The following is a 27,585-nucleotide window of genomic DNA, read 5'->3' as shown; positions in this document are numbered from 1 at the left end:
CAAAAAAAAATTTTTTTGAGATGGCACTAAATTTCGATGTTTTATGCAGTTTTAAGAGTTTTGGCATCAAAAATTTTTTTCGATTTTGGAAATTTCATGTACTCCCCCCTATGGTGCTTTTTCAAGATCGAAAATTGCAAAACCTTTACCACCGGGCAGCACCCCTTAAGCATGTCCGATTTAGGTCAAATTTTGCATGAAGGCTTTTTTCAAGGTGCTTAAACTTTTGAGCACTAGAACTTTACGAAAATAGAGTTGATCCCAAAATTTTGGCACCCTTATATATAAAAGAGCGGTAAAAATCAACGTGTTTTGTCGGTTACGTCACTTATACCATCATATATCTGGAACCAAAAGTCACAACCATTTGATCTTCGAACTTGATCAACGGCCCGACAGTAGCTTTCAAACGAGCCCAAGTTTGTTAAAATCGGATCAGCCATCTCTGAGAAAATAGAGCGCGTTCAAATACAACGCTTTTTGTCGGTTACGTCACTTATACAATCATATCTCCGGAACCAAAACTCACAGCCATTTGATCTTCGAACTTGATCAATGGTCCGACAGTAGCTTTCAAACGAGCCCAAGTTTGTTAAAATCGGGTCAGCCATCTCTGAGAAAATTGAGCGCGTTCAAATAGCACGATTTTTGTCGGTTACGTCACTTATACAATCATATCTCCGGAACCAAAAGTCACAGCCATTTGATCTTCGAACTTGATCAATGGCCCGATAGTAGCTTTCAAACGAGCCCAAGTTTGTTAAAATCGGTTGAGCCATCTCTGAGAAAATTGAGCGCGTTCAAATATCTTCGAAAAGTGCACATACATACACACACACATACACACACACATACACACACACACACACACAGACATTTTCCGATCTCGTCGAGCTGAGTCGAATGGTATATAACACTATGGGTCTCCGAGGCTCCGTTCGAAAGTCGGTTTTTCCAGCAATTCTAATACCTTTCTATAGAGAAAGGCAAAAAGGTATGCGAAGTGGCTTTTTGTGACAGAGTCCACATGTACTCAAAGATATCTTATTAACAAGATATCCAGCTCTCGCATTTCTCGAACAAATCACTGGCAACATCTTTTTTTGCGAGCATGGCGCCCTCAGGCGAGTCCGCATCGAATCTCGTACATAAAAGTAGGGAAAAGAAATGTTAAATTTGTGCGCGCCAAAACAGCAGCACGGCGCACCCATACATTTTATATGATATGTTGAATGTGATGCCGTGTGTTGCTGAACTGAAGATTGATTTCGCTCCAAGTTGACAGAGTCTGATGCACTGGAAGTTACATTAAAATCTGTGATGGTGCTGCCAACATTTGTTCGAGTTGATGCGAAATTCGTCTATGGCAAAACTCCACCCCACTAAGAAAGCGGTTAGTTCTCGTTTCGTCTTATACTCGTCAGTGCAGAGCAGTTGAAATCAAATTGAACTGCCTAATGCAAAACTCGGCAGTTCATTTTGAACCGCTTAGCAGACGGTAAAGTTACGCTATTTGTGAAACTCTTATCTTTTTCAATGTGCCGAAGATTTGTTATTGTTTTCCTACCCACAAAAATAATATGAAAATTGAGTGTGTTCTTCATATAAAAAAAGAAAATGTGTTATTCTAGGCGAAGTAGAAGTATTCAATAGTCCCACGACAAAAAGGCCTAACTGGAAAATACTCTTTATTTACTTTCTCTTTCGATTATTACGAAGCTGCTACTGAAATTTCTTCAAAATTTTCAATATCAATCGAAAGTTTATGGTTTTGGCTTGGAAATTATGCGAAGAGTTTAGCTTCAAATATAAAATCGATCTTTTAATTCGCAAAAGAAAAAGTAAACAAAGAGAAACTGGCATTTGCTGTTAAGCCCTTTGTGGAACGATCGTATTCTACAGGTATGTAGTGTTAATTTAAAAAAATAGGTATTTGGAAACATCCAAAATTCTACAGTAAAGCTAGTCCAACTCCTCATATTTAAATGGCTCAACAATGGAGCTTTGTCTGTCCGATTTGTTGAATGAAAAAAATGGCGCCCGGTTCAATGATCTGTTTCAAATTCGGGAAATGAAAGTCCCGAATCGGCCTGCCTTTGGACAATTTTTTGAATTATTAAAACATTATTTTCACTAGATTAACTATAAAATCGATAAAATTCACAGTCATCTGTCAATAAACTACCAGATTTCGGTAAATCCTATACTATTAGGACGGAACATTCCCTTTTTATTTTACTGATATAATTAGTTTTTCCCAATTCAGTAAAAGATTTGCCAATTTTCAGTGAATCTATTAACTATAATGCAGAACTTCAGTAAACATTACTGACTTCTTCGGCGAGAATCATATCTGCCAAATAGATTCATTTTCAGAAGTAATAACACAGAAAGAAATAATGAAATTTACACGAGATGTAAATCAATAGTAACATGGAATAGACATGAGTTGAATCGAAATTTTGATTGAAAACCTTCATCGATGCAAAACTAAAATAAATTGCATTGAATTTTCAATGAATATAACTGTATCTTTCAATTAACGCTTATTTTGCGATTAAGTTATATTGAAACGTACAGAATTGTAAAGTAATTTTATGTTTAATTACCTGCTCCAAATATGTGCATGTAAATAGATGTAAATTCACAAAATATTTTTATCTGTGGATGTAAAAATTTAGTCATGCATCTTGAAACGTTTAATTTTCTGCGATTCCGGTAATTTTCTGATGGTAATCAAATTTATCATTACTTAGATTTTTAATTTATACACAGATAACAGATATACTGGCTCATATATGAACTGTGCACGGAACGACCGAAATTAGCTCTGCGCCTAATTCGTATTACTGTTTTTGAATTAGTTGATTTTAACAACAAAATTTCCAAAATAACTATAAAATTAGTTAAAATTGAGAATTTACTTTGCTATAAAAAACTCTTATTTTTAGAGAATGAGATTAGTTGGTGAATATCGTGGACAAAAACCAGGAATATTTCAATCCAACACGAAATTCTCATTGACAACTAAGCCAAAAACTCATGAAACGTGCCAAAGCAAAACAATCCATTAAAAAGCTAAAAAGAATAGTCTTGTTGAAACTGCTTGCAAATTGTTCTGATGTTTTTCGCATGTGTTACGATATATCCATATAGAAATATCTAAACCGATATGTAAAAATGACGTGAACTCTTAGTGGAAAGTGTATTTATTCAGAATTTGTGCGCATTTGGAGCGATTGTGCATAATAATGTTTTCACGCGGAACAGTGAAGTGAGTTTCGAATGTTGCACTCTAATTGTATATGTCAAATGATTTTTTTTGTATCTTCAACCTGCCGGGCTACGCCGTCTTGTGTACTACTTGAATTCGGTTTTTGTTTTCCGAGTGCTCAAAGTTTTCAGTGAGATAGCCGATTTAACGAAGTCGAATGAAGAAAACAGCGATTTAGAAGAAAAATGTTCAAAAAGAAGTTTATGTTTCGGTTATGTCTTTTTCTCCAATACAACATCGTATTTATACCTGCCAATATATAAAAGACAACCGCGACTGAATTTTTTTCGGTAGTAGTGTGCCATCTAGTGGCTAGTAGTCATTACGGTGTTAACGTTTTTTCGGTGACAGAGCGCCATATAGCTGCAAATTGCAGAAACCAATTCAACCATTTATGTTGGTTGAAAACAACGTTTTATTTCTCTAATTCAACTAAAAAATTAGTTGAATGGAAATGAAGTGTGCCTTAGCTAAGAAATGACAGCACGTTTAATTGGTGAATTTAACTAAAAAAATAGCCATTTCAACAAATATTTTATTATTTTTAGGGGATTAGAATTAAAAAATCTAAATTAACAAAAGTAAGATTTTTTTAGTTGTCTCAAAAAATAACTAACTAAAATCAGAAAATCAACTAATTTTTTCGCCAAAATGCTGATTTTGGTCTTTCCGTGTGTGTGTGTGTGTGTGTAATTTGCTCAATCAGCGTGGCGAACACTTGCAAATGTCACCACGATCGACACGAGGTGCCACCACGATTTGGGTTCCGCTTTCACTGAGCAACAATTTTGGGTGAAACATTCACTTCACGCTAGATTTTTGTTTTTTTGTTGGTTGAGCATATTGAAACTGGAACAAACCTGTGTGAATTTCAAATTTGCTATACGTTGGAAACACTACTGCCACCTGCTCGACTGTTCGCCGCGATCTTTCAAAACGTTCCACTACGTTCCTGAACGATAACAAAATTTTAACACTTATCACACGATTTCCCTAAATTTTAAAGACAACTTTATTTCGGAATGAAACAAAAATAAATTTGTCATTTTTAACAACAGCAAAACAAACATCTAACGTGAAGTGAATGTAGCACCCAAAATTGTTGCTCAGTGAACGCGGAGCCCAAATCGTGGTGGCGCCTCGTGTCGATCGTGGTGACATCTGCAAGTGTTCGCCACGCTAATTGAGCAAATTTTACACACAGTTCATATGTGAGCCTGTATATCTGTTATCTGTGTTGATATTAATATTTAAAACAATAAATTAATATTTTTCTCGGTAGCCGGCTCACCAAATCAACCAATATAACCAATTAATAATTTTTATAAATGATTAAAATAATAAAGTGGAAATAATAAAGAATCAAGACGCGGGCGAAATCTGTTGACCTTTATTTGGTGATTTAAAATGTTTTTATAAAAACTGTTTAGAACATTTTTTTTTATTCAATAGTATAATATATATTTTTAGGCACACTGCTTAAGCTCTAAGATGCCAAGGGTATTTCCTAATCTTAATTAACGACTAACTTAAAACTAGAATAGTATCATTAGATTATGTCGTGTAGAATTTTTGGAAAAAGCTTTTAGCTGACGTTCGGCAGTGGTCGGTGAATTGAATATTGCATGACTTCCAGTTGGTGCTATCTATGGCCGCTTCCTTTCAGTTCGTGTGGGTCCGCGGGAAACACCCCCAGGCTACGAAGGCCCGGCGGGTGGCCCGCATGCTGGTCATCGACTGGAGCGTAGGACCGTAGGCGGTGATGGTGATGTTACGAAGAGATGAAAAAATAAAAAAAGTAAATATTGTGGAAACCGAGGTAAATAGGGGGTATGGAAACAAAATGTCTGAAAACTACAGAGATCTAATTAGTTGCCATCGAGATGGTGAAGAGACGGGGAAAGGGGGAACGAAAAGTTAGTGACAAAAAAAGATCTTGTTAGTTCCAATGAAGATGGTGGACAGGGACGGTAATCGAGAGAATCGGGCGGATGTTAGTGTCGAACCTGTAGGTGGAGATTATACTTTCTGAGCGAGGTATAACAGATTACACTTGGATATTAATGTGTTTGAGGTACTGGTATATAAGAAGCATATAAGAGATATCCCGACTAGCCAACACATCTCGGACCGGAACTTCAGGTGGTCTACCTCGGGCCCTTAGGGAGTCCTTTAATAAAGACCTGGCGTCACGATACTCCGTACATTTGTTTAGAACATATCAATACAATTGAATCAACTGTTTCGTCTAAATCCTATTCACTCGTTTATTTTGTATCACGTAATTTCATTTATGAAAAATAGGGAAATTTTTATTCTTTACGCGATAGTATTGCAAATTTTTCTTCAGTTTCCTCGAATAAGAGCTGTGAATCAAGACTTCCCGGGTCTTTAATATAGGATATTGTTGAAACGTTCACTCGGGAAGTCAGTGAGTTTAGTGGTGCATCCGAGCATCTTGAAACTGGAACATACTGAGTCGCGCGAATAATACCAATACTGAAATTTTTACTAACAAATATCCCTCTCCCGTGACACATGTGGAGTGCGCAGTAGTATATACGGCCTCTAGTAACAACAAGTGTTGGACTAACATCCCTTCCCATTCCTTAGACGATCTACGTTCGGGCCTGGCCGGCGCCGGTACTGATCAATGAATTCTGGGATTACCAGAAGAACGTACATTGAAGGATTATTTACCAGTCCTAGATCGGATCATCCAGAAACTCCCTATACAATTTCAGCTAATCTCGATCAGTAAAGGAGTAGCAACCAGGGGTGGTCGCTCAAGCTCAAGCTCAATTTGATATTTTGAAGATTTGATACGATTTTTCAACGTACCCCGATCAACAAGGGAGAACAAAATTGTATCTGGACATAAATCAAATAAACATAGATTTCCGACTGTACGGTGACACTAACAGCACCTCTAGTGAGAAACGGGTGTACTTTTTTCCATTAGCTACTGTGGTTTTGTTAAATGCGCAGGCAACTTTATGCATGCATTTTAGGAGCATTTACGCACCCATTCTCCACCAGACGGTGCTTTTGCTGTCATGGGTTTCTCAACTACATTAGTATTGCACTGGGAAATCTATGTTTATTTAAATCATGATCTGGGGTTGATTCGTTTTTTCTATCTAAATTAATCATAATCTTGGCCTCGTTAATAGTTAAAATAACAAAAATTATAACTCAATTCAACCTAGGTGATAACAAAATTGTTACAAACCTTGTTATGTAAATATCAAAATTATATCTAATTTGTTACAAATTTAGTACCACTTTTCAGCTGTTATTACCCATTTTTTGGGGGAAATAGCTTTACCGTGCAAATCTAAAAATAGATTTTGCGAAGTAAGATGAAATTGCATACCTTTAGGCGATTTGATTTCCATAAAAAAAGTCATGCACAATTTAGCGACTGGTTTCGAACCGGGGAGTTTTGAGTTGCTAACATCGCTACGATTGCATCGGGGTATGAGAACCAACTGAGGTTGGAAGGATATATTGGCATCATATAATAACTAGTGTAAGTCCATATTGCTACAAAAATAATCTATCGCTCTTTACCTCTTTCGTCGTTTCCTTCCAACCGGCATATGAATGGCAAAGGGGCTATTTTAGAAATTTAAGCGATCTTTTTTTTGGTACTAAAGAATAGTTGTAAATGAGCGGAAATGACTAAATTCAGTGAAACAAAACTATGTACCTGGGAGAATCTGAGGAAATTAACTAATGTATGATAGTTTTTCGATTTTTTCTTCTTTGTACCAAGATGGCCGACTTTGAATAATAACACTCGAATCAGTTCGCTCGTTCAGTTGAAGTAGAGAATTGTCTGTACGTGAATGTGTGTGGATTGGCGGGCATATTTGATTAAAATGAGCACTTATTTTCTCGGAGATGGCTGAATCGATTTTTGTAAATCTAGATTAGAATAAAAATTCGTTTGGAAGACACCGAAAAATCGAAGAAGATTATATAACATCGATTCGAATAGCAAGTTTTTATGATTGATGATCAACCAACGGGTCGATTGCTTTAAACTCTACATTGCAAATTCCGAATCACAGCTCATGGTTCTGGATTGGAAGTAATCAAAATACTACGAAATCAGACTATCATAGATTTAGCACATATGGAGAGATTGAGCTTTTCTAATTCGAAGGTATATCGTTTCTGTCTGAGTCATGAATGTAAAAATGTTGATGCAATGATATAGATGACAACCGGCAAAATGCGATATCTGCAATTTGTAGATCTTATTCATTAATGACCTAACCAACTCATTTCGATTTTACTGATTTTGTATCAAAAAATTGTGAAAGTGATTCGATATTACTTTAGCTTGCATTATGCCATGAAGATATCATCAGCGCCACCAGCGAACATTTTTCAATGTAATATTAACAAAGTTTTTTTTTATCTAGAACTACTTTAAAAATCATCAGATCAACATAGTGTAAAGTACAGCAAAAAGTAAAAATAAATCGATACGATTTTTTAAAGATTTTTTTTCTCTATTTCCAGTACATCCGGGGTCCGGTAAAACTAAAGTCGCTATTTTCAATCTGCAACTAAAAGACTAGTATTGCGCTGAGTTTAGATTTTGGTTTGGAGCCCAGTTTAGATTTTGTATTTCGTTTATTGCAGAGTCACTTTTGAAGACGTTTTGAAATTTTTAACACTTATCACTCTGTGTTTTCGGAAACAAAAATCGGTCACCGAAAACATTGAAAAATTCAAGCATTCATTTGATTCCAAGCTTGTGAAAATCATATCTGAGGAAACATTGCAGAATTCAATGAACTGCGTCAAATGCTATGCTAGTTTTTGAACATCACTTTTTCCAATATATATTAGTCGAGTTTTAAAGCTTTTGCCTTACCTTTCTTTGTTCGTAAGAGAAGAAGCACAAAATCATCTTGAAAAATATTTATTTTCAATTTAAAATTAATATTTGAATAAAAACTTTGCACAATTTAAGTAGGAATTACTTAGGAACGTTTTCAAATTTGAAATTTAGGCCGTCATTTCAAAATCAAATATCAAATTATTGTTTTCAAAAGCATCTTCAGGTATGTGAAATTGGAAAAAAATTTTGTTACTGATCTTTATTGAAGTATAGCATTTTTCGAATTGAAAGTCAAAAACATGATCGACAAAAGTGTTTGAACTTTTTTTTTCTCATTTCTCTAGTATAGTTTTACCTGAAATATAACGGCCCTTAATATAATATCTGGACTTGCTATAATCTTAATAATATCTGAATGTTTGCTTTTGATTTGGAATCATATTCATAACATAATGAGATATAAATATTAAGATCACATATAATTTTGATAGAATCCTGTTATGCTCTGTTGATCGGGACTCTACACGATGATTGAAATTTTCGTTGTATCCAAAACTATGCAGTGATTTTTTGACAAACCATAAGACCTTTCATTTGACCCTACGAATGGGAATAGCGGTTTTGAGTCCAGATTAGAATTTTTTTACGTTTTTTGTTTCGCCGGTTTAAGTGGCGGTGTACAATATTGAACACATTTTACCCTATAACACTGGAATCGGAAGTGGGATCCGGATGAAATTCAGGAATTTTGTATGGAACCGTATGACCTGTGTGTGTGTGTGTGTGTGTGTGTGTGTGTGAATTTTCACAAACTTAGAAATGAAAATGAAAGGTCTTATGATCCCATGAAAAGCTCCTGATTATTAATTGTATCCGACTTCCGGATCCGGAATTACTGGGTGATATGCACCAAAAGTATAAAAATAATGTCACTTTTCTCGGAGATAACTGAACCAATTTTCATTAACTTAGATTCATCTGGAACGTCGTAAGGTGCGATAATAATATCCCAATTTTCATTCGGATCAAATCCCCTGATCTGCAGGAAGGGTGCTTTGTTTAAAAATGTCAATTTAAAGGATATTTTTTTCATAAGCTACCTAATTATATTTGCTAATGAACAGCTCTAGTTGCAGACCATGAGAGTCTGTAACCAAATAAAGCATTGATAGTCCCACATTTTTTTTAAATAAATGTAATAAAATGGAGCTCACTTCACTTTCTCGCATCTGAATATTGAATAGATTTTCACTAATTTAAATTCAAATATAGTATATCAATGTAGTAGTACTATGCATCAGAAATCTCCAAAACTCTGTCGTATTTTTATTTTTTTTGAAATTGTATAATTGTATATCGATGAATTTTTGCTGTAATATATAGAAGAAAACGAATGATATGAGAAAGGCATCATTACACCACTAGGTGAATTAAAACAGGTTTTTTCTCTAGTTTTTGAGCTTATTGTTTTGATTTGCCGGGACTAATCGTTCCAAAATGTGAATTGAGGGAAAAATCTGGGTAACACATCCTGACAACATAAGATAATTTCAAGTCAGTCATTACACATTCAGTAAAGTGAACTAAGATTGAACCAATATTATCTTTGTTTATTTTAGTCTAGGCTTTTTTCAGAGCATATAACACCAATTCTTTTATCATTACGTAACCCATCACCTGGCAAGTCAATATCCCGTATCAAAGTGTGTAAAGAACCGAGTCTGATGAGATATAATAAACGGATTTTTTTTTCATAATTATGTCCACAGCAAACATGTAACGGAAATTCTTCAATAATCTAATTATTATTTTTTATACCTCCTCGCCGGTTCTCACCTTTGACCGAGCAAGCATTGTTGTGGTGGTGCTTGAATGGCCCCATTGCTCGGCTCAGATTAGTCTCACCCAGATCGCACGACCCCACGGTTGGCTTTTTCTAACCCCTTCCGCTGAGGCAGAACCCGAGGATGAATAAGCAATTATGTTAACTTTTATCTTTAGGTATAACCATTTTTTTTTCATTCTCTCTCTTTCTCTTTCCCACCCATTTTCAGGTGACGTTCTCTCCGGGGTGTGCTTCGTGGGTCAACTGGACACCCACTCGCTGGCAGTGTTTCTGCTGATTCCGCTGTGCATCTACTTATCGATCGGGGCACTATTTCTGCTGGCCGGGTTCGTGTCGCTGTTCCGCATCCGGACGGTCATGAAGCACGACGGCACCCGAACCGACAAGCTGGAGCGGCTGATGCTGCGGATCGGATTCTTCAGCGGACTGTTCATCCTGCCAGCACTCGGCTACCTGGGTTGTTTGTTCTACGAGTACTACAACTTCGACGACTGGATGGTGCAGTGGAACCGACAGATGTGCAAGATATTTTCGATTCCCTGTCCGACCGGTGGTCGGCTCGTGGTCAGCCCGGACGATGGGAAACCCATCTTCCACATCTACATGGTGAAGTACGTCTGCTCGATGCTGGTCGGTGTCACCTCCAGTGTGTGGCTCTGGTCCGGCAAAACCGTCATCAGCTGGAGGCAGTTTGCCGAGCGGCTGCAAGGAAAGGACACCCGGAATCGGGGTGCCTACGTCTAACTGGTGGAGCCAAACGGTACTGAGTGAATATATGTCACCTGAGCTACGTGGAACCAAATGTTGCTTTTGTCGCTTAAGCATTAGGATCGAGATTGTAGCTCTAAGTCTGTGGAATTGCGGCATGGGCAATTCGACAACTTAGTCTTACTCTAGGTTTAATACATGATTTCGATATTACCCATCCCCCTACAACTCTGAAAGAGGAAGTACATCAATGTTAGTGCTTGGAACATTGCTGGTATTACGGCATGGATAACTAAAGGCAGTTTACGTAATTTAAGTGCATTTCTAGGTAGTAATGTTTTGACGTTTATTTTGATTAACAACATGTACCAAACTTCAAGCCATACGCTGTGAGTGGCATTAGAAACGAACAATTTAATTTAAATGACAAATAATGTAGGTACCGAATCGAAGTCAAATGTTACATCCGATTTTTAAGGATACATACAATCGAAAAGCTTTTAAGCAAAACCAGCTAACTGCTTAACACTAGTTCGAATCGACAATTCAATGCAATCAACAATCAAATTAAGAGTGGTCCGGCGCTCAATACAGAATGTTTTCAAGTCGGTTGATAGTGGCGTCCAGGGAAAGGATTCATTACAGAAGTGAAAATGAACGAACATTGATAAGTTTGTAAGTACTTATCGGAAACCAGTTCAGAAGCTGTTGAATACCATCAGACGGCGCGGAACGTAATTTCAGACCAAGTCAAAATCAATGGAATTAATATCGTAAATATATACGTTCGTTCTGTCGGTCCTTCGTAGGCTGTGTTCAATATACACATTACAGATAGTCGTCACCTGAACTGATGGTATCCTTGGTTCGATTTCGTCTTGGTAGTTTATCCAGTTTTGTTTTCTTTCAGTATATATTTTAACGGATCCTGCGGTAGTAGTGATAGGCAACCAGTTCGGTTTTGTAAGATGCTGCATTTTATGCTCTTCAGTTGCCGCCTCACTCGATAACAGCACGGCGCGATGCAGTACGGTTGTAATCTATACTTCCAGCGAAAAAAAAAAATTTGCACCTTGAAATTTGAGGAACCCGTTTAATTGGGGACCGGTCCGAAAAACATGTTTCGCGTCCGCTTTGACTGATTTATTAAACATAAGTATGGTATAAAATTTTTAATTATTTTAGGTAGGTCATAAACGTGACGTGAGAAGATATCAAAACATTAACGTTAAGGATCGCAAATATCAATCTTTTCATATCATCAAACCATTTCATCTCACGCATTCGAGTAATCATTGAAAAATAAAATAAAAATATTTTCTGTTTATTACGGATACTTAACAAAGAATGTACATAAATAGGCTTAAATATTCAAAATTGCTGAAAATAATTTATGTAAATATGTACAATTTCGAACGCTCATGTCACATTAAAATCGATAATCATTATGAAAATAGATTCTGATGATTTCAAAAACATACCGAAAGACCCCATGCATAAATTTTACTACGGAACCATTCTCTGCTATAAATTCAAGCACATTCCCCTTGTATCGGTTCTCGCCTACTTTCTAACGAATATCCTAGCTACTCGCGAAACATTACACTACTTTACACCCTCAACGTATCGATTGCCAACTGGACCGGTTCAACCGTTTAGGTGACACCAACGATGATGAATTATATGCACTTTAGGCGGTGGTCAATTGAAGTGGTCAATTTACAAAACGTGGTACGCGCAGAGTACTGAATATGGTGGCACGCTCGGTTTCCGGCGATTCGCATCGTGGCCCCTGTCAATTAACTGGTGTTGATAAAATAAATTTAAACCACGCGCGAACAATTAGCGGTGTTTTATTACTTCAAATGAGAAGCATTTTATAGTGGACCGTAGATATAGCGGTGGCAACAAGATACTGGTAGGGCAAGTCTATGAAACTTTGAAGGCGGTCTCTTTGATTTTTTGCCTTTATCTCATAGAAAGGCTGTGTAATAACAGATAAAGTAGACTTTTGAACCGAGGCCCGAAGATCATATACTTACCATTCAAATCAGTTCGTCGAGAAGGTATACTGTCTGTGTGTCTGAGCACTGAATTTTCTAGGAGATGTCTAAATGGATTTATAATGGCTGACAAAAAATAAATTGGTACTTCCAGAACTACCTGTAATTCGTGCTTCAATGAATTTTAAAATTACATTAATGGTAACTTTATAACACTTTTTTAAAACTTCAACGTTACAGCATTAGTAACCATCTCCATCAATTTCTCCAGTTCGAACATCCAATCCCATGCACCCGTATATTTTGCCTCGTCACCTCGTTGAATTCACTGCTTTGTAATTGCCCAGTATTTTTCGATAGGTCGAATTTCCGTGCAATTTGGAGGATTCATTAATTAGGGACGAAATCGATCTTGTTGGCAGCATACTACATCAGAACCACCACGGAGTAGTGCAAACTAGCCAAATCGCCCCAAAATATGAATTTACTCTTATGCGAATGAACACGCAATACATGTTTGAAACATTCGTATATGGAGCAATTCCAGAAATGCTTAGCAGATCATCAGACTCGACCTTCTCCGATTTGGATGATACTTTGCACATGGCTTCAGTATAGCAAACCATAAGTTTTGAACCGATTGAGAGGTCAATCCGACTCACGACTGATTTTTAAGAAGGGCGTATGTATTTTTGAATTTCACCAAAATTGCCTTTTTCAAATCTTTGTAACTCGGAAACCGTTAATTGTACAAAATTGGTGTTCAGGAAGAAGTTGTAGGGAATCGATAGGGCACTCTAAAAAAATATACACTGAAAAAAAAATTTGATTTTTTTTCCCAATAATTGTAAAATAATCCGAAAAAGTTTAACAAAAAAAAGAATGGTTTTAATTTTTTTGATAATTTTTATTTTGAAGCTGTTATGAAAACCTACAGATTGATAGCTATCCCATCCGTGCCTTTTGAAAAATGAAGAAGTTACAGTTAAAACAGTTTACGGGTCTCGTTGTAATTCGGAAACCGTTCATCGTACAAAAACGGCGTCCAGGAAGAAGTTGTAGGGAATTAATATTAATTAATTAATTAATATTATTAATATATAACTCCAAAAAAATATACACTCGAAAAAAAAATTGATTTTTTTTCTCAATAATTTCAAAATGAACCAAAAGAACTAAATTTAAAAAAAATCAGGGTTTCGATTTTTTTGATAATTTTTTGTTTTAAAGCTCTTATTAAAACCTACAGATTGATGCCTTTTGAAAAATGAAGAAGTTACAATTATAATACAATTTTTTATATTTTCATGAATTGTTTATATTTAAGGTTTTAAGTTTTTGAAAAAAAATTTTCTGTGTATATTGTATATAGAGCACTCTAACTCTATTGATTCCCTACAACTTCTTCCTGGACGCCATTTTTGTACGATGAACGGTTTCCGAATTACAAGGAGACCCGAGGAAACGAAATTCCTTTTAGTCAACCTTTAAAACCACTGTCCTTGAAACTGAATTCCACAACATCTTTGACAAATAACTAATAACCATCGCGCAAGATTCTTCAGTAGGCTGTTCCGGAAATTCATTCGCAACCGTCATTCCCCCATTCATCAGCATATTAAATCACGCAAACTGTTCCTCGGAAAACTCCTCCGTTATAAACAAATATCCGTTATCGCCCTGAGCCCGATGAGATGGGCTCGTTGAGCTCTTCTTAATACTGTTCGCGAGTACCGGAAATCGTGATTGATCGGGAAATTGCCTACCAAGTTATCAACTTTACTCTTCTGCATGGATGGTTGCTGGCGCAGAATGATTCCTCCGTGATTGCGACAATCTATCCGGTATTCGAGAAACTAAAGTGCTGATGGCTTCTTTACTTTTAAATATAACAAACGAATCAAAGTGAATCCTTAAAAAGGCTACATCAAGATAATCCGAGCTGTTCAGTAATTAATATGATTCGTACCTGATGGAATTTACTTAGCAAGACATGATTTTGTTCCGCCGGCCGCCTTTTGCGGTCCCATTCCTACTGAGAATCAAAATTGGAACGTAATAAAATCTGCTGCTTGCAAAGTAAATAAATAATTGAAAATGTAAATAAAAGCTTGAGTTTAATAAGTGCAACACATCTTTGCTTTCTATATATAAGTGCAAATTGAAAACTCAAGGAAGTAAACATAGAAAGATCAGGTTTAGAACACTTACAGCTTAGTCAATTTGGTTTCGTTTAGTACTATTATTTCACCTACTGATTGAGTAATTTTCTACGCATCGATCCGAATGACTAAAGCCATGTATTTTCAATTGTATTTGATCGAAATTTTAATTAATAACGAACAGTGCCTCATTTCGCCTAAAAACCTGAGACACTGTGCTGGCATACTGGATTTCCCAAACTAAGACGATAGTTTAGAGGGAGTAAGTGACATATCAGTTGAAAAGTATTGCTGATGATGTTATGTTGTTTTTCGCCTTTCTCTATAGAAAGTGTTATATACCATTCGACTCAGTTCGGCGAGATCGGAAAATGTCTGTGTGTGTGTGTGTATGTGTGTGCATTTTTCGATGATATGGCTGAACCGATTTTAACATACTTGGGCTGGTTTGAAAGCTACTATCGAGCCATTGATTAAGTTCGAAGATCAAATGGCTGTGGCTTTTGGTTCTGGAGATATGATTGTATAAGTGACGTAACCGATAAAAAGCATTGTATTTTTACGCGCTCAATTTTCTCAGAGATGGCTGAACCGATTTTAACAAACTTGGGCTCGTTTGAAAGCTACTGTCGGGCCATTGATCAAGTTCGAAGACCAAATTGTTGTGAAAAAGCACCATAGGGGGGAGTACATGAAATTTCCAAAATCGAAAATTTTTTTTTGATTCCGAAACTCTTAAAACTGCATGAAACATCAAAATTTAGTGTCACCTAAAAAATTTTTTTTTGTTGAAAAAATCAATTTTCTGGGACTGGGATTTTTTTTTAGTCCTAAAAAGTCGATTTTTTCAAAAAGTTTTATTTTCGAGATGACACTAAATCTCGACATTTCATGCAATTCTAAGCCATATGGCATCAAAAAATTTTTTTCGATTTCGAAAATTATAAAGATATATGAAAAATTCCACTAAGCGGACTGAGAAGGGTTATTTTAGCATCACTGTTCTCATACAAATATGCAATGCAAATGCCAAGCACTAGTTTGAAAAAATAATACTGACTGTGTGACACAAACACTGAAGCATGCTTTTGTGAACTACTCGAATCAATCTGAATCAACTGATGTCAAAATTAGTACCCGAAATTATTTAATAAAAGTATGAAATATATTTTCATGAGACTGTTATGAAAAAAGAGAAAGGCATTATCACACCACTAGGTGGATTAAGAAGGGTTTTTGATTCTTGTTTTTGGCTTGAGGAACGGATCCTCATATTCGCCATTGACTTAGCTAATGATGATGAAACACTTCAGAAGAAGGTTACTGCCAGACAATTCGATTCGATAGTCTTAGCGCTATAAATATAATTGGGTACAAGCAAAATTTGAACACAAATTTGGCATAATATGAATACAATTGCATACATTAGGAGTAGTGTTGGTGATTGCCGAAAATTTGACAGAAGCTGCTCGATATTTATCAATATTGTATACAACATTTTCAATCCGGTAGAAGATGCTACAAGAACTCGAGTCTCTCAATGCATGAACCGCGAGAAAAATTTTCTACATTTCTTCGCTCCACTTCATACTCTGAGTATTTCACGCCCTTAAAAAAAATTTACAGTCTGATAATGATCGGTGCCGTGTGGAATTTACCAAGAGAGAATCGCAAGTTGACAATTAACGCTGAAAATCGAATCGATGATTCTCATACTAGGTTGCAATATTCCAAAATCCTTGTGTGCAGCATTCACATAAACATCACTTATACAAAGGTTATATGCACATATTTAGAATAAGCGGCAATAGTAAAATGATTCTATCGCAATTATCCACTGCCCATGCAGAGTCGGATCGCGAAACGAGAATAAGCGGCCGTTTGATGCTTAAAGGAAATGGCCGCAGCAGCGAGTTAACCTTTGATATGTTAAATGAACCATGCCGGTTTTTGTTGCTGCGATGATATCCGTCTCTCTTTGATGGCACTGATTGAATCGTGTGAAGAGTTGTTAGTGAGCGTTCTTTGATACGATAAAAGCCATCCTTCACAGAAAGAAATTATGAATTTTACAGGTGATATAATTCTTCAAACTATACAATTCATAGCTACTTAACTTCTCAAATGCCACATTATTCCATTCGTACAGAAATTTACTGGCTCCGAGTGTAATTTGCACTCGGCTAGCAAGTGAGACTGTATGAATTTATATGCACGATTTACCAGCCAAGCAGATATGTGCTTCTGTGGCTCAGTCGACTAACTGGTGTGCTTTGTGATCTAATGTTTTTCGGTTCAGGTCGCATTGTTGCTGTCGATCTTTTGATTTTTATTCCATTCGTTTTAAAGCCATGTAATCTTCAAATCACACAATTTTTCATCTTCTTGAATATAAATTTGTGTAAAATATGACGCTCCATTTATGTGCGTCTGATAAGATGTAAAATCACAAGAATTTTTCGAACTGTACGATTTTTCACGAAAAAATCGAACATTTTGTTGCTGTAAACCTTCTTATAGTAACAAACGACGAAAAGGAAAACGTTGGGGTCTGGTTTTTTTATATGTAGAAAGTGTGTGCAAAATTTGAAAAAAATGGTGCAGTAGTTTTTGAATGACAATGGACACCGTCTTTCAAAAACTGCTTTCGAGAAAAACGCGTTTAAAGTTTATTGTCTGTAGAATCGAACGAAACAATTTATTACTCAAGGAAGCACGTAGGCTCTAACATTCTCAAAAAGCCAAATTTTTTCTTTTGTATTTTGTTATAATGAAACCTTTCGAGAATGTTTTGTCAAGTTTTTAAGTTAATCGAAGCAGAAATCTTAGGACTGTGTGCGCAGCTCTTAATTCTTCGTAGTATGAGATCGGCAAAGATAAAGGCCCATAACTTGCTGAGTTTTTCCGATAGGCTTCAAAATTTCACAGAATATTCTTGAAATGTTTTACTATCAGAAAATAAAAAGAAAAAAATAAATGATTTTTCAAAAGTGTTAGACCCTACCCGCCCCTTAAACGTAACGCACCTGACGTTGTTGGCTATAACTATAACAGCTATAACAGACGTGTTTCTGCTACGATGGTCATTTTTGCAACATAAATTCAGGCATTATGTGTGATTTTTGCAACGATGATCATATTTGTCATTCAGTAAAAAGCACGACGACTTACCTTACCTAACAGCTATAGGCCTGGGGTGTCCTTTGCTGTATCAAGCATACGTCTCCACATAACTCGGTCCATGGCTGCTCGTCGCCAGCCACTGAAGGCACGGATGCTTCTGAGATCACCCTCCACTTGATCAATCCACCTAGCTCGCAGCGCTCCTCTTCTTCTTGTACCAGTCGGATTAGATTCAAGAACCATTTTCACTGCGCTGTCGTCCGACATCCTTATGACATGCCCAGCCCATCGTAGACGTCCGATTTTAGCTGTCCGTACGATGGGTGGTTCTCCTAGCAGCTGTTGCAATTCATGATTCATACGTCGTCTCCACGTTCCGTCTTCCATCTGCACTCCGCGCACGACGAACTTTTTTTAAAATTAAAATGTTCTGATTTTGAAAAACGACGACGCAAGAGATAACGTGTTTACTTGCGTTCATTACTTCAGTTTTGATTTTGTGTTTCAGAATTTAAACACATAAACGAACTGAATGAAAAAACACGAGTGAATCAAACCTCTTAAAAAGAAACTCTATGTCGAATTCTTGCAAAAAAATCTATGAAACAAATTAATCAAAGTAGTTGAACAAAATATTTTTCTGATTTTCGTTAGTAGTGTTCCAAATTCACAATCGAATTAAACTCTAGCTCTCGGAATATTATTCTAGCAACAAGAGTCACATCAAATATGTAAGAATACATTCGAACAAAATGTAACATTGATGTTTGAAAAGCGTAGCCATGCTTAGTCTCTTATGATGTCAATTTTCGGTTCATTATCTTCTTTTTTATGTAACGTTTAATTCTCTATCAGCCGGTGGGTAAAACAACACGATTAATAAATGAACATGCTTCAGGATCAAGTAAACATTTTCATTAGGTCTTGCTTTTCAATGTCTGCTTTTTGCTTTACCATTAATCTATTAATCTATCACATCACTTGAGGCAGAGGGTTTAAAGTGATATCCAGGTAGAAAACTAGAGTTACGAGCTTTGAAAGAAATGCATTCTTTAAGTAACGCATTTTCGAACCATGATTAATTTTCATGGGAGAAGAGTTATTGCTCATGATTTCATGATAAGTTAAAATGATTGGTTTCATGGTTATCTAATCATGACAGCAGTAACGGATTTCTTTCCGTGTAATAATGGCTCAACGTTCTCGGAGATAACTTAACGGATTTCTACAAACTAAGGCACATTTAGAAGCATCTATGAGTTCATTGATCAAGTTTGGAAAGGTCATCATCGAACATTGGGCAATAAAATCTTACGAATGGCGAAACCGACAAAACGCACTTTTTGCACGTCAAATTCTCGGAAATTTTTATTGACAGTTTCGTTCTCAGAAGAGCTAGATCTTTTTTTTATTCGTTGATATTTAATTGCGGAAAGTAAAAAACTAGGTATATTGCATTCAACTTTAAGATGGAACAATTTATCTCTACCGTTGAATAATTTTACCTTACCAATAAGTAGCTTCTTATGAGACACTATAGAAAACTATTTTTCTAAAACATACCTTTCTACATACCGTTCTTCTGCGTGTGCCTAGTACTCAATTCGCTTTTGTCAGTGTGTACCTTTAAAACATTGATTTTTTTTCCATAATTCAACTTTCTCTCTAGATATCTGCTTGGCTCATATCCATGTCAACGAAGCAAATACGCCAACTAATAGCGAACAAACGTCAATCAGGTGTATAATTTTAGCATGGCACACGCCAATCTTACCATTAGTGCAAATGTCCACATCATCACTGTCTCCAGTGTGCAATAAATAATCGGTTGTCCAGTTTGCCATCCGGGGCCAATCGAGAAGATCGATTCCAGTTTGTTCTTGTGATCGTCTGTCGTCTTCGGTAGGCAATCGGATGGACAGGGCATCTCGTCAGCCGGTAATTAATTCGTTTGCTCGCGAGGCACTTGCGGACAGTTACAGTGCAAAAATACCCCATGTAAAAACAGCGTGCCTGTCTAGAATAGATGGCTTTACCGAGGCTTAGAATTAGTAATCCCGAGCTGGGTGTTGATGACGTCGTCTGAGTTGCTTCTTACCGAGCCTGCCCCTCGTTGGTGATGGTGATCAAAGCACGGCGATTAAATAGATAAATAGGCTCTAATTATGCGTACGGTGCCAAGGTACCGTTTTGATAGCGGTAAGCAGGGCTTCGACGCTATGGTCTTAGAAAAAAAAACAATTACTACAGCACGTGCCATATACATGCCATTTTTGGGTTGCACTAGCTCATATTAATACCTGCGAAAGTTATTGAATAATTCAGTTAACGTAATATTGATTGGTAGGAGGAATTGTTCAAAATTTTCATAAATAATTCAGCCGTTGGTAGTGATTAGAAATTACTAACGCCTCCTAAAAATCCGGATTTCGAGTTTTATGTCTTAATAGTATCGTTTTGTTTTTCACTACAATAATCAATCCCGTTTTCAGAACACTGGCGAATCCAGGATGTGAAGCAATGCAAACTATGCTTATCGTTTTTAGTTTTCTTCTCGATCTTCTTGACTAGCTAAAAGGCAAACTTCAGTAACCGTAAAAATCAAATAGCAGTCAATTAATCACACCATAATTGTGTTTATCTAGAATCTGGAATCAACAAACTTCAAGTTCACACCCTGATTTGAAAAGGGGTGAGGCGTCAAGCGATAAACAACGACGTTCTCACCTGTTCTCTGGAATGCTGTAACATAGTATCAAAACGAGTTAAGCTTGCTGGCCCAACAGCTCCACTGAAAGGATAATAATCTTCAGTTAATATCCGAACTGGATTTCCCTTGGTAACAGTTTCTCTCTCTTATATAAATTCGAAGAAAACGCATAATTAAAAGTATTGAATTTTATGTACTTACTATTCATCGTTTTGGCTTCATTTAATTTCAGTTGAATCTCTGGGATCGATAAAGACGAACAAGAAAAGTGATAACAATGTTTTACTTTCTGCGTCCGAAAGCACCCTACACGCATTGGTAAATTGTGCGGGTGGACTTTTTGCAAACCTCTGATCTACCGGAATTTTGTTTCGTCAAGCTGACAAACTATTTCTTTGTTTTAACGTTTCAGCATTATAACGATAAACGATTCTGCTAGCCATATTTGAAGGACTATCTACCACAAAAAATGTAATCCAGTCACCGTGCAGTAACAACACGAAGTTGAATCATATTTATCTATGCAAGTTACAGCACATTCTATACCTATTTAAAAATTTATAAAAAAGGTGAAACAGTAGATCAAGATGTAAATTATACTTTCTGTACATTTCTCAATTTTTCTGTGGTACACCCGCCAATAGCTTACTTATGGCACCCTCAGATACGCCCACGGTGACATTCTACATCCATCGTTTTAAATGAATTGTAATTCAAATTGTGGAACTGCAAGACGAATTGAAGATATAACTTGTATGAAGCCTTGACATTATTCCTTTCAATCTAAACGTGTTACAATCGATTAAGCATTCGATGAGATGTTAAAGTGAGATCCTCTTTAAAGTTGACAAACATGATTTATGGTACTTCCAGAAACGGTATTCAGAGACCAGCATAACCAAAAATAGTTCGTATGTCCATGAATTAGTATGACGAATAAATTGAAATAGTTTTGAGCCCAACTTTCAATATTTTTTGGTATCGCCATCTTCTATGACGGTTGGAATTTTTAAAACTCTTAACCTTGTAATTTCAAAACTGGAAGTCGGAACCGGACCAAATTCACCAATTTTGTATGGGACCATAGGTTCATTTTAATTTGAATTTTTGTTTATTAAATTCATTTTGGCTTTCATTCAGCTTCTCTATTCTCGATACTTTCGAAAACGGAATTCGGAAATTGGTGTTGAAAAAGTCATTTAAATTCGCCTACTGGATTGCAAAACATTTCATTAGATTCGAAATTTTTGAAAGTTCGTGTAGAGAAATCGTAGTGCGTTACATATAATAAAGTTAAAACTGTAATAAGTTTATTTTTTCATCGACTCTCAAAAACTGTGATGCCGAAAAACACCGATAAATTTAAGTGATATTTTTACACTAATATCCTGAACCGGATGTCGGATCTGAGCGCAGTTTTTATGGTACCTTAAGATTTTTTATTGGAATGTTAGATATATCGGTTCAGCCACCTACGAGCGAAATGAGTGACATTATATTAAATTCATTACATATATCATCCTGTAGTTCCGGAACCAGAAGTCGGATCCAATGAAATTCAGAAACCTTATATGGAAGCATAGGACTATTCGTATGAGTCTAAGTTTCTAGAAATCAGTTAAGCCATCTACGAAAAAAAGATTTAAATTATTTTTAACACACAAATTTGTTTCTCTCGACGAACTTCTTCGAATAGTAAAAAGGTGTAAGAATTTGTGTTCTTCCAGCAATTATTGTTGCAAGCAGTTTAAATCAATATAAATATTGAAAATTCTTTTGAATTTGAAAATACTGCCATCTTTCTAATACATATTTCATGTTCGAACGATTATGTTGCCAAAAACGAACCATGCTAAAATCGAAACGTCATGGAAAAAAGTGATAGTGCACAGTCTTTTAGGTGCTAAGAAACAATTGCATGAAACAGTATTGAAAATCGTGTTTTACTTTGCTCCGAAACATCGCTTTATCATCTAGCGCATAAAACTTCTACTACTGGAATAAGGCGAAGAGTCGCCTGCGCCAAAAAGGTCGATATCTCCGCTAAAAATGGACGGATTTTGACAATCTATGGATTGTTGGATAGCTATTATCGTGCGGAATCTAAGTCTGGAAACATATTCTGTTTCCAAGGCCAATTGTGACAGATACTGTAAAAAAACTGAAATTTTTGACATAAAACTTCGTATAACTCAAAAAGTAAACATCCGATCTCAAAACCATTCAAAAGCGTTCAGGGTGATAGGGAAACCTTTCATTTGCGACTAGTTTGATCAGAATCGGTCCAACCATTTCTGAGATCTCGACCTCTTTGTTCACAACACACACAAGGACATTTGCTCAGTTCATCGAGCTGAGTCGATTGGTATGTGACACTCGGCTCTCCGGACCTCAGAAAATTTGCCTAAAGTTTGAGCGAATTCTAAATTTATTTTTTATATTCATAAAAAAGGTAAAGAGATAAAACATTGGATCAAGATGTAAATTCTACTTTATGTACATTTCTCAATTTTTCTGTGCTACACCCGCCATTAGCTTACGTACGGCACCCTCACATACGCTCAGGGTGACGATTATACATCTTGTCTTAGTTTCTTCTTAGTTTCCGCTGAACTAGAGCAAATTATTTCTCCATTAGACATAATTCGGGACATTTTCGTGGATTGACAGTTTTTGGCACGTATTTGACCTCTTGTACCTTACACCATTCCTGGATCGATTTAGCATAGTAACAAGAAGCCGAATTGGGCCAAAACAGAATCGTGGCTTCTGATAAATACTAGCAACTGCCTTCGCAAACATTCTTCCTCGTACACATTTTTATTGATAGTGGCAATAGGAACTCAAATTTTAGATTTTCGACCCCAACTACATGTGGCCTGCCAGATCAAATTCTTCTTCGGGAATTTGGACACCTTTCTTGTCCAGCAACGCTTGTCAACGGCGTTCCTTTGCGTAGCAATACAAAAAATTTAATCCCGGAAGCTGTTTAAAGGTTCCGAGCGCGTATGCTTCGTCGTCCATCACGGCACAAAAAAAAATTTGCAAAAAAAATAGTAAAACATTTTGCTGTGAAATTTTACTTGTCATCACGGTTGGGAAATTTTTCGACTTTTTACTCCTTCAGTTCTTACCACTGCTTCAGATTTTATACGTATGATTTTTACCTTACTGTCCATTTGACGGAAGCATACTTTTCGAATTATTCCACTTCCAACTTTCCGATCTGTTATGTACTTGTTCGAACTATTTGTCTAAACCCTTTATTAGTACACTTCTCAGCATGTGAGAGTAAGTAACTTTGCAGAACTTCATATAAAAGAGACGTACAATATAGAGCCGGTCTCTCTTACCAGTCGTTCACTAAACCTAACGTGTCTAGTGTTATTATTACTGAGATTTTACTGCCGTACATACAAAATAAGTTTTCGTACTTCAACTTGTTCGGCGTCATTTTACTGAATGTAACAAGTCTGTGAACAAATTGTACCACCAAATTAAATAGACAGTTTCAGCTAAAATATAAGTTCTGCTCTATAAATGAATCAACATCTGATCATTCTACAGGTTACTCTAATGATTAACCAAACACATTGCTTTGGATCACAAATATACTTTTAAAAAATATTCAACTTAAACTAGTAAGCAAAAGCTATTCGAAACTCTAACGCCAACTAGTGGATACTTGCTGGCCGACCTCAAATTGTGTCGATCATGGTTTTCTGTGTCGTGTATGAATCCTACGTGGAAAACAGTATCATACGTTGTCTACATAGAAATCGTTGTGCATGTAGAAAATTCACAAACTGCACCAATACACAATCCGAATAAAATCCGGAGCACTGAATAAGTTCGCAAAAAATGTATACATGAAAATTTTCCACATTTCTTCTACACATATTTTCAAATGTAGTTCGAGAAGATATGTAATAAGACTGAATAAAAACAAAGAAAAAGCGACCAGTCGGTGTTGAACAGTCGTTCGCATCGCACGCGTATAGCTCTTGCCTCCTGGAAATTTTTTCTGGCTCCCTAGAGTTTCATTGGTTCAAGGCTTCAGTCTTTTTCAAGGCTACCTGAATCACTAACAGTCTTTCTAGAGACTAACAATTAGTCAGCCTTTCTCAAGGCTATACCATCTAATATAATCTAGTGACGGTGATGAATTCCGACTTCAAAGCAATCCGTACTGAGCTTTCTAGTTTTCTCCCGGAAGTAAAAGTCTCATTTCAAATCGGACGAAGAGGAGACTGTCGAGTCTTGGTTGATGGATTGGAAGATTACGAACGTCTTATCCGATATTTGTCCGAGAAACTTCATAAATTTATTCATATGATATAAAATCAGACAGACACTTCAAGGCTGTCTTGAAAGGCTTATCAAATGATCAAAGTACTGATGAAATTAAAAATGAACTAAAAGAATTGCTTGGTTTTACCCCTTCCCAAGTAATACTTATGAAAAAAGAGCGAATGGTACTTCTAAACCACGCTCTAGAATTTCCCATTGAAACTTTACCTAATACACTTCAATCGAAGTGACGTAAACAATTTGAAAACTTTAGAAAAAGTACGTTTCATTTCCCACATTAAAATTCATTGGGAACATTATAAACGGCATAATCGCATTGCAAACTTAACGCAATATCGTCGTTACCAAAAACTGTCATATGAATATACGGTGCTTGAATTGTGGTGAATCGCATTCGAAAGACGTTTGTCCAATGAATGAAACCACTGATAAATTTTCATGTTCAAATTGCGATGGAAATCATGAATCCAATTTGAAATGTCCTGTCAGGGAAAAAAATTTAAACGCTCGTTCACTTAGACAACAAGTCAAATCAACGACCTTAAATTTACAGAACATACCTGAAAATCTAAAAACCGTTACAAATGTCACGCCTAATTCTTCTAAGGCACTTATTTCTTTGAATTTAAAACAAAAAACAGGTACGCCTTCCAATTCGTCTTCTAACGAAAACAATTTATTGACAGGTAGATCGACCTCGTCATCATCTTCTTCTAATGTCAGTTACGCTAGTGTAACAGGTAGAAATGTACCACTTAATTCTTCTAATGTAAATAATCAAAACACAGGAGCGCCTTGCAATTCATCTTCTTACGAAAACAATTTGTTAATACGTAGATCGGCCAAATCATCTTCTTCTAATGGCAGTTACACTAGCCTACCAATATTCCTTCAATGCCATTCGCTTCTTTAAACGAACTCGATTTAGGACATATAACTGAAAATAAAATGATCTACCTACAAGATCAACTTTTTCAAATGATCATCCGAATGAATTCGACTTCATTACTTTTTGAAGCATTCCAAATCGGATGGCAGTTTGCAAATAATATTACAATGAATTTAAAATTTTACAGTAATGTTATATAATTATTTGAATATTTTCAATTGGAATGCTCGATCTTTAAAATCGAGTGAAGATGAATTTTATAATTTTCTCAAAGCTCACAAAATTCATATTGCCATTGTGACAGAAACATTTCTTAAACCAAATGTCAGATTTAAAAGTAATCCACATTATGTTGTTCTTCGATTTGACAATACCTTCTTTCAATACTAAAGTTATTGAAAGCTTGGGAATCGAAGTTGAACCCATTCATGGAATTTATTTCATCGCTGGAGCATATTTGCCATTCCAATGCACCGACGAACAATTAAATTTATTCAAAGGCGATTTGCAAAAACTCACTAGATATCGAACGAAACTTTTCGTAATAGGGGACTTAAATTCTAAGCATGTCCAGTAGAATTGTAGGCAAAATAACAGTAATGGTAAAATACTTCATAATCAACTCTCAGCTGGTTACTTCACAGTTCTTCATCCCAGTAATCCGACTTGTTTCTCTTCCGTGAAAAACCCGTCTACAATTGATCTGGTTCTAACAGATCAAAGTCACATTTGTAGTGAACCGATTACACATGCTGACTTTGACTCAGATCATCTTCCAGTAACATTCAGACTTTCCAACGAAGCTATAATTAATCCAATTAGTTCTATATTCAACTATCATAGAGCTAATTGGTTGGATTACAAATCTCACATTGAGAATCATGTGGATCATGAAACTTATTTAGAAAATTCTGTGGACATCAACACAGCAATTGATAATTTGAATCATTCATTATCGAAGCTAGAAATCTTTCAGTTCCCAAAGCTCAAACTAAATTAAATTCTCCTATCATTGATGACAATCTTCAACTGCTCATTCGGTTGAAGAATGTTCGTCGACGACAATAGCAACGTTCTCGTGATCATACTATGAAAAACATGGTTAAGGATTTACAAAAAGAAATTAAACTTAGATTAACTCTTTTGCGAAATGAAAATTTCACTAAAGAAGTTGAACAAATTAAACCATATTCTAAACCTGTCTGGAAATTTTCTAAGGTTCTTAAGAAACCTCAGAAACCAATTCCTGCTCTCAAGGAGGGAAATCAAATACTTCTTACAAATGCGGAAAAGATCAAAAACTTGCTCAGCAGTTCGAAAGTGTCCACAATTTTAATTTGAACGTTGTGAGTCCTATTGAAAATGAAGTCTCACTGAAATATGAGCATATTTCAACCCATGTGTTATTACACGATGACATTATTGAGACGAATTTTGATGAAATTAAGTCAGTTATTAGGAAACTTTAAAACATGAAGGCTCCTGGTAATGATTGAATTTTCAATATTCTTATTAAAAATCTTCCCGATGTTGCCTTGAGACTCCTGGTTAAAATTTTAAACAAGTGTTTTTCATTAGCTTACTTCCCAAAAAGATGGAAAAGTAATTCCTATCCTCAAACCTGATAAAAACCCAGCAGAAACATTAAGTTATCGGCCAATTAGCTTACTTTCTTCTATCAGTACACTTTTTGAAAAAATT

At 36.1% G+C, this 27,585-nt stretch overlaps 1 protein-coding gene across 2 annotated transcripts in view; it reads left to right on the top strand.

Annotated features, from left to right (window-relative positions):
* The window catches only part of LOC131434453 (frizzled-like), a 263,786-nt gene extending 251,678 nt beyond the window's left edge, over positions 1-12,108 (top strand). Inside the window, exons 5-6 of one of the 2 annotated variants that reach the window (XR_009230336.1) lie at positions 10,187-11,542; positions 11,597-12,108. Coding sequence is in view for 1 of the 2 variants with exons in the window: in XM_058601171.1 (XP_058457154.1) it covers positions 10,187-10,722 (536 nt within the window). In the remaining variant the exon portion in view is untranslated. Of the gene's footprint in view, positions 1-10,186 lie in introns of both variants that reach the window. The other variant, XM_058601171.1, reaches the window with a different exon arrangement.
* Positions 12,109-27,585: the final 15,477 nt, after the last annotated feature.

Source organism: Malaya genurostris, chromosome 3 (genome assembly GCF_030247185.1).
Source record: "Malaya genurostris strain Urasoe2022 chromosome 3, Malgen_1.1, whole genome shotgun sequence".
In the NCBI taxonomy this organism is placed as follows: Eukaryota; Metazoa; Arthropoda; class Insecta; order Diptera; family Culicidae; genus Malaya; species Malaya genurostris.
This window is presented reverse-complemented; position numbering and strand designations above follow the sequence as displayed.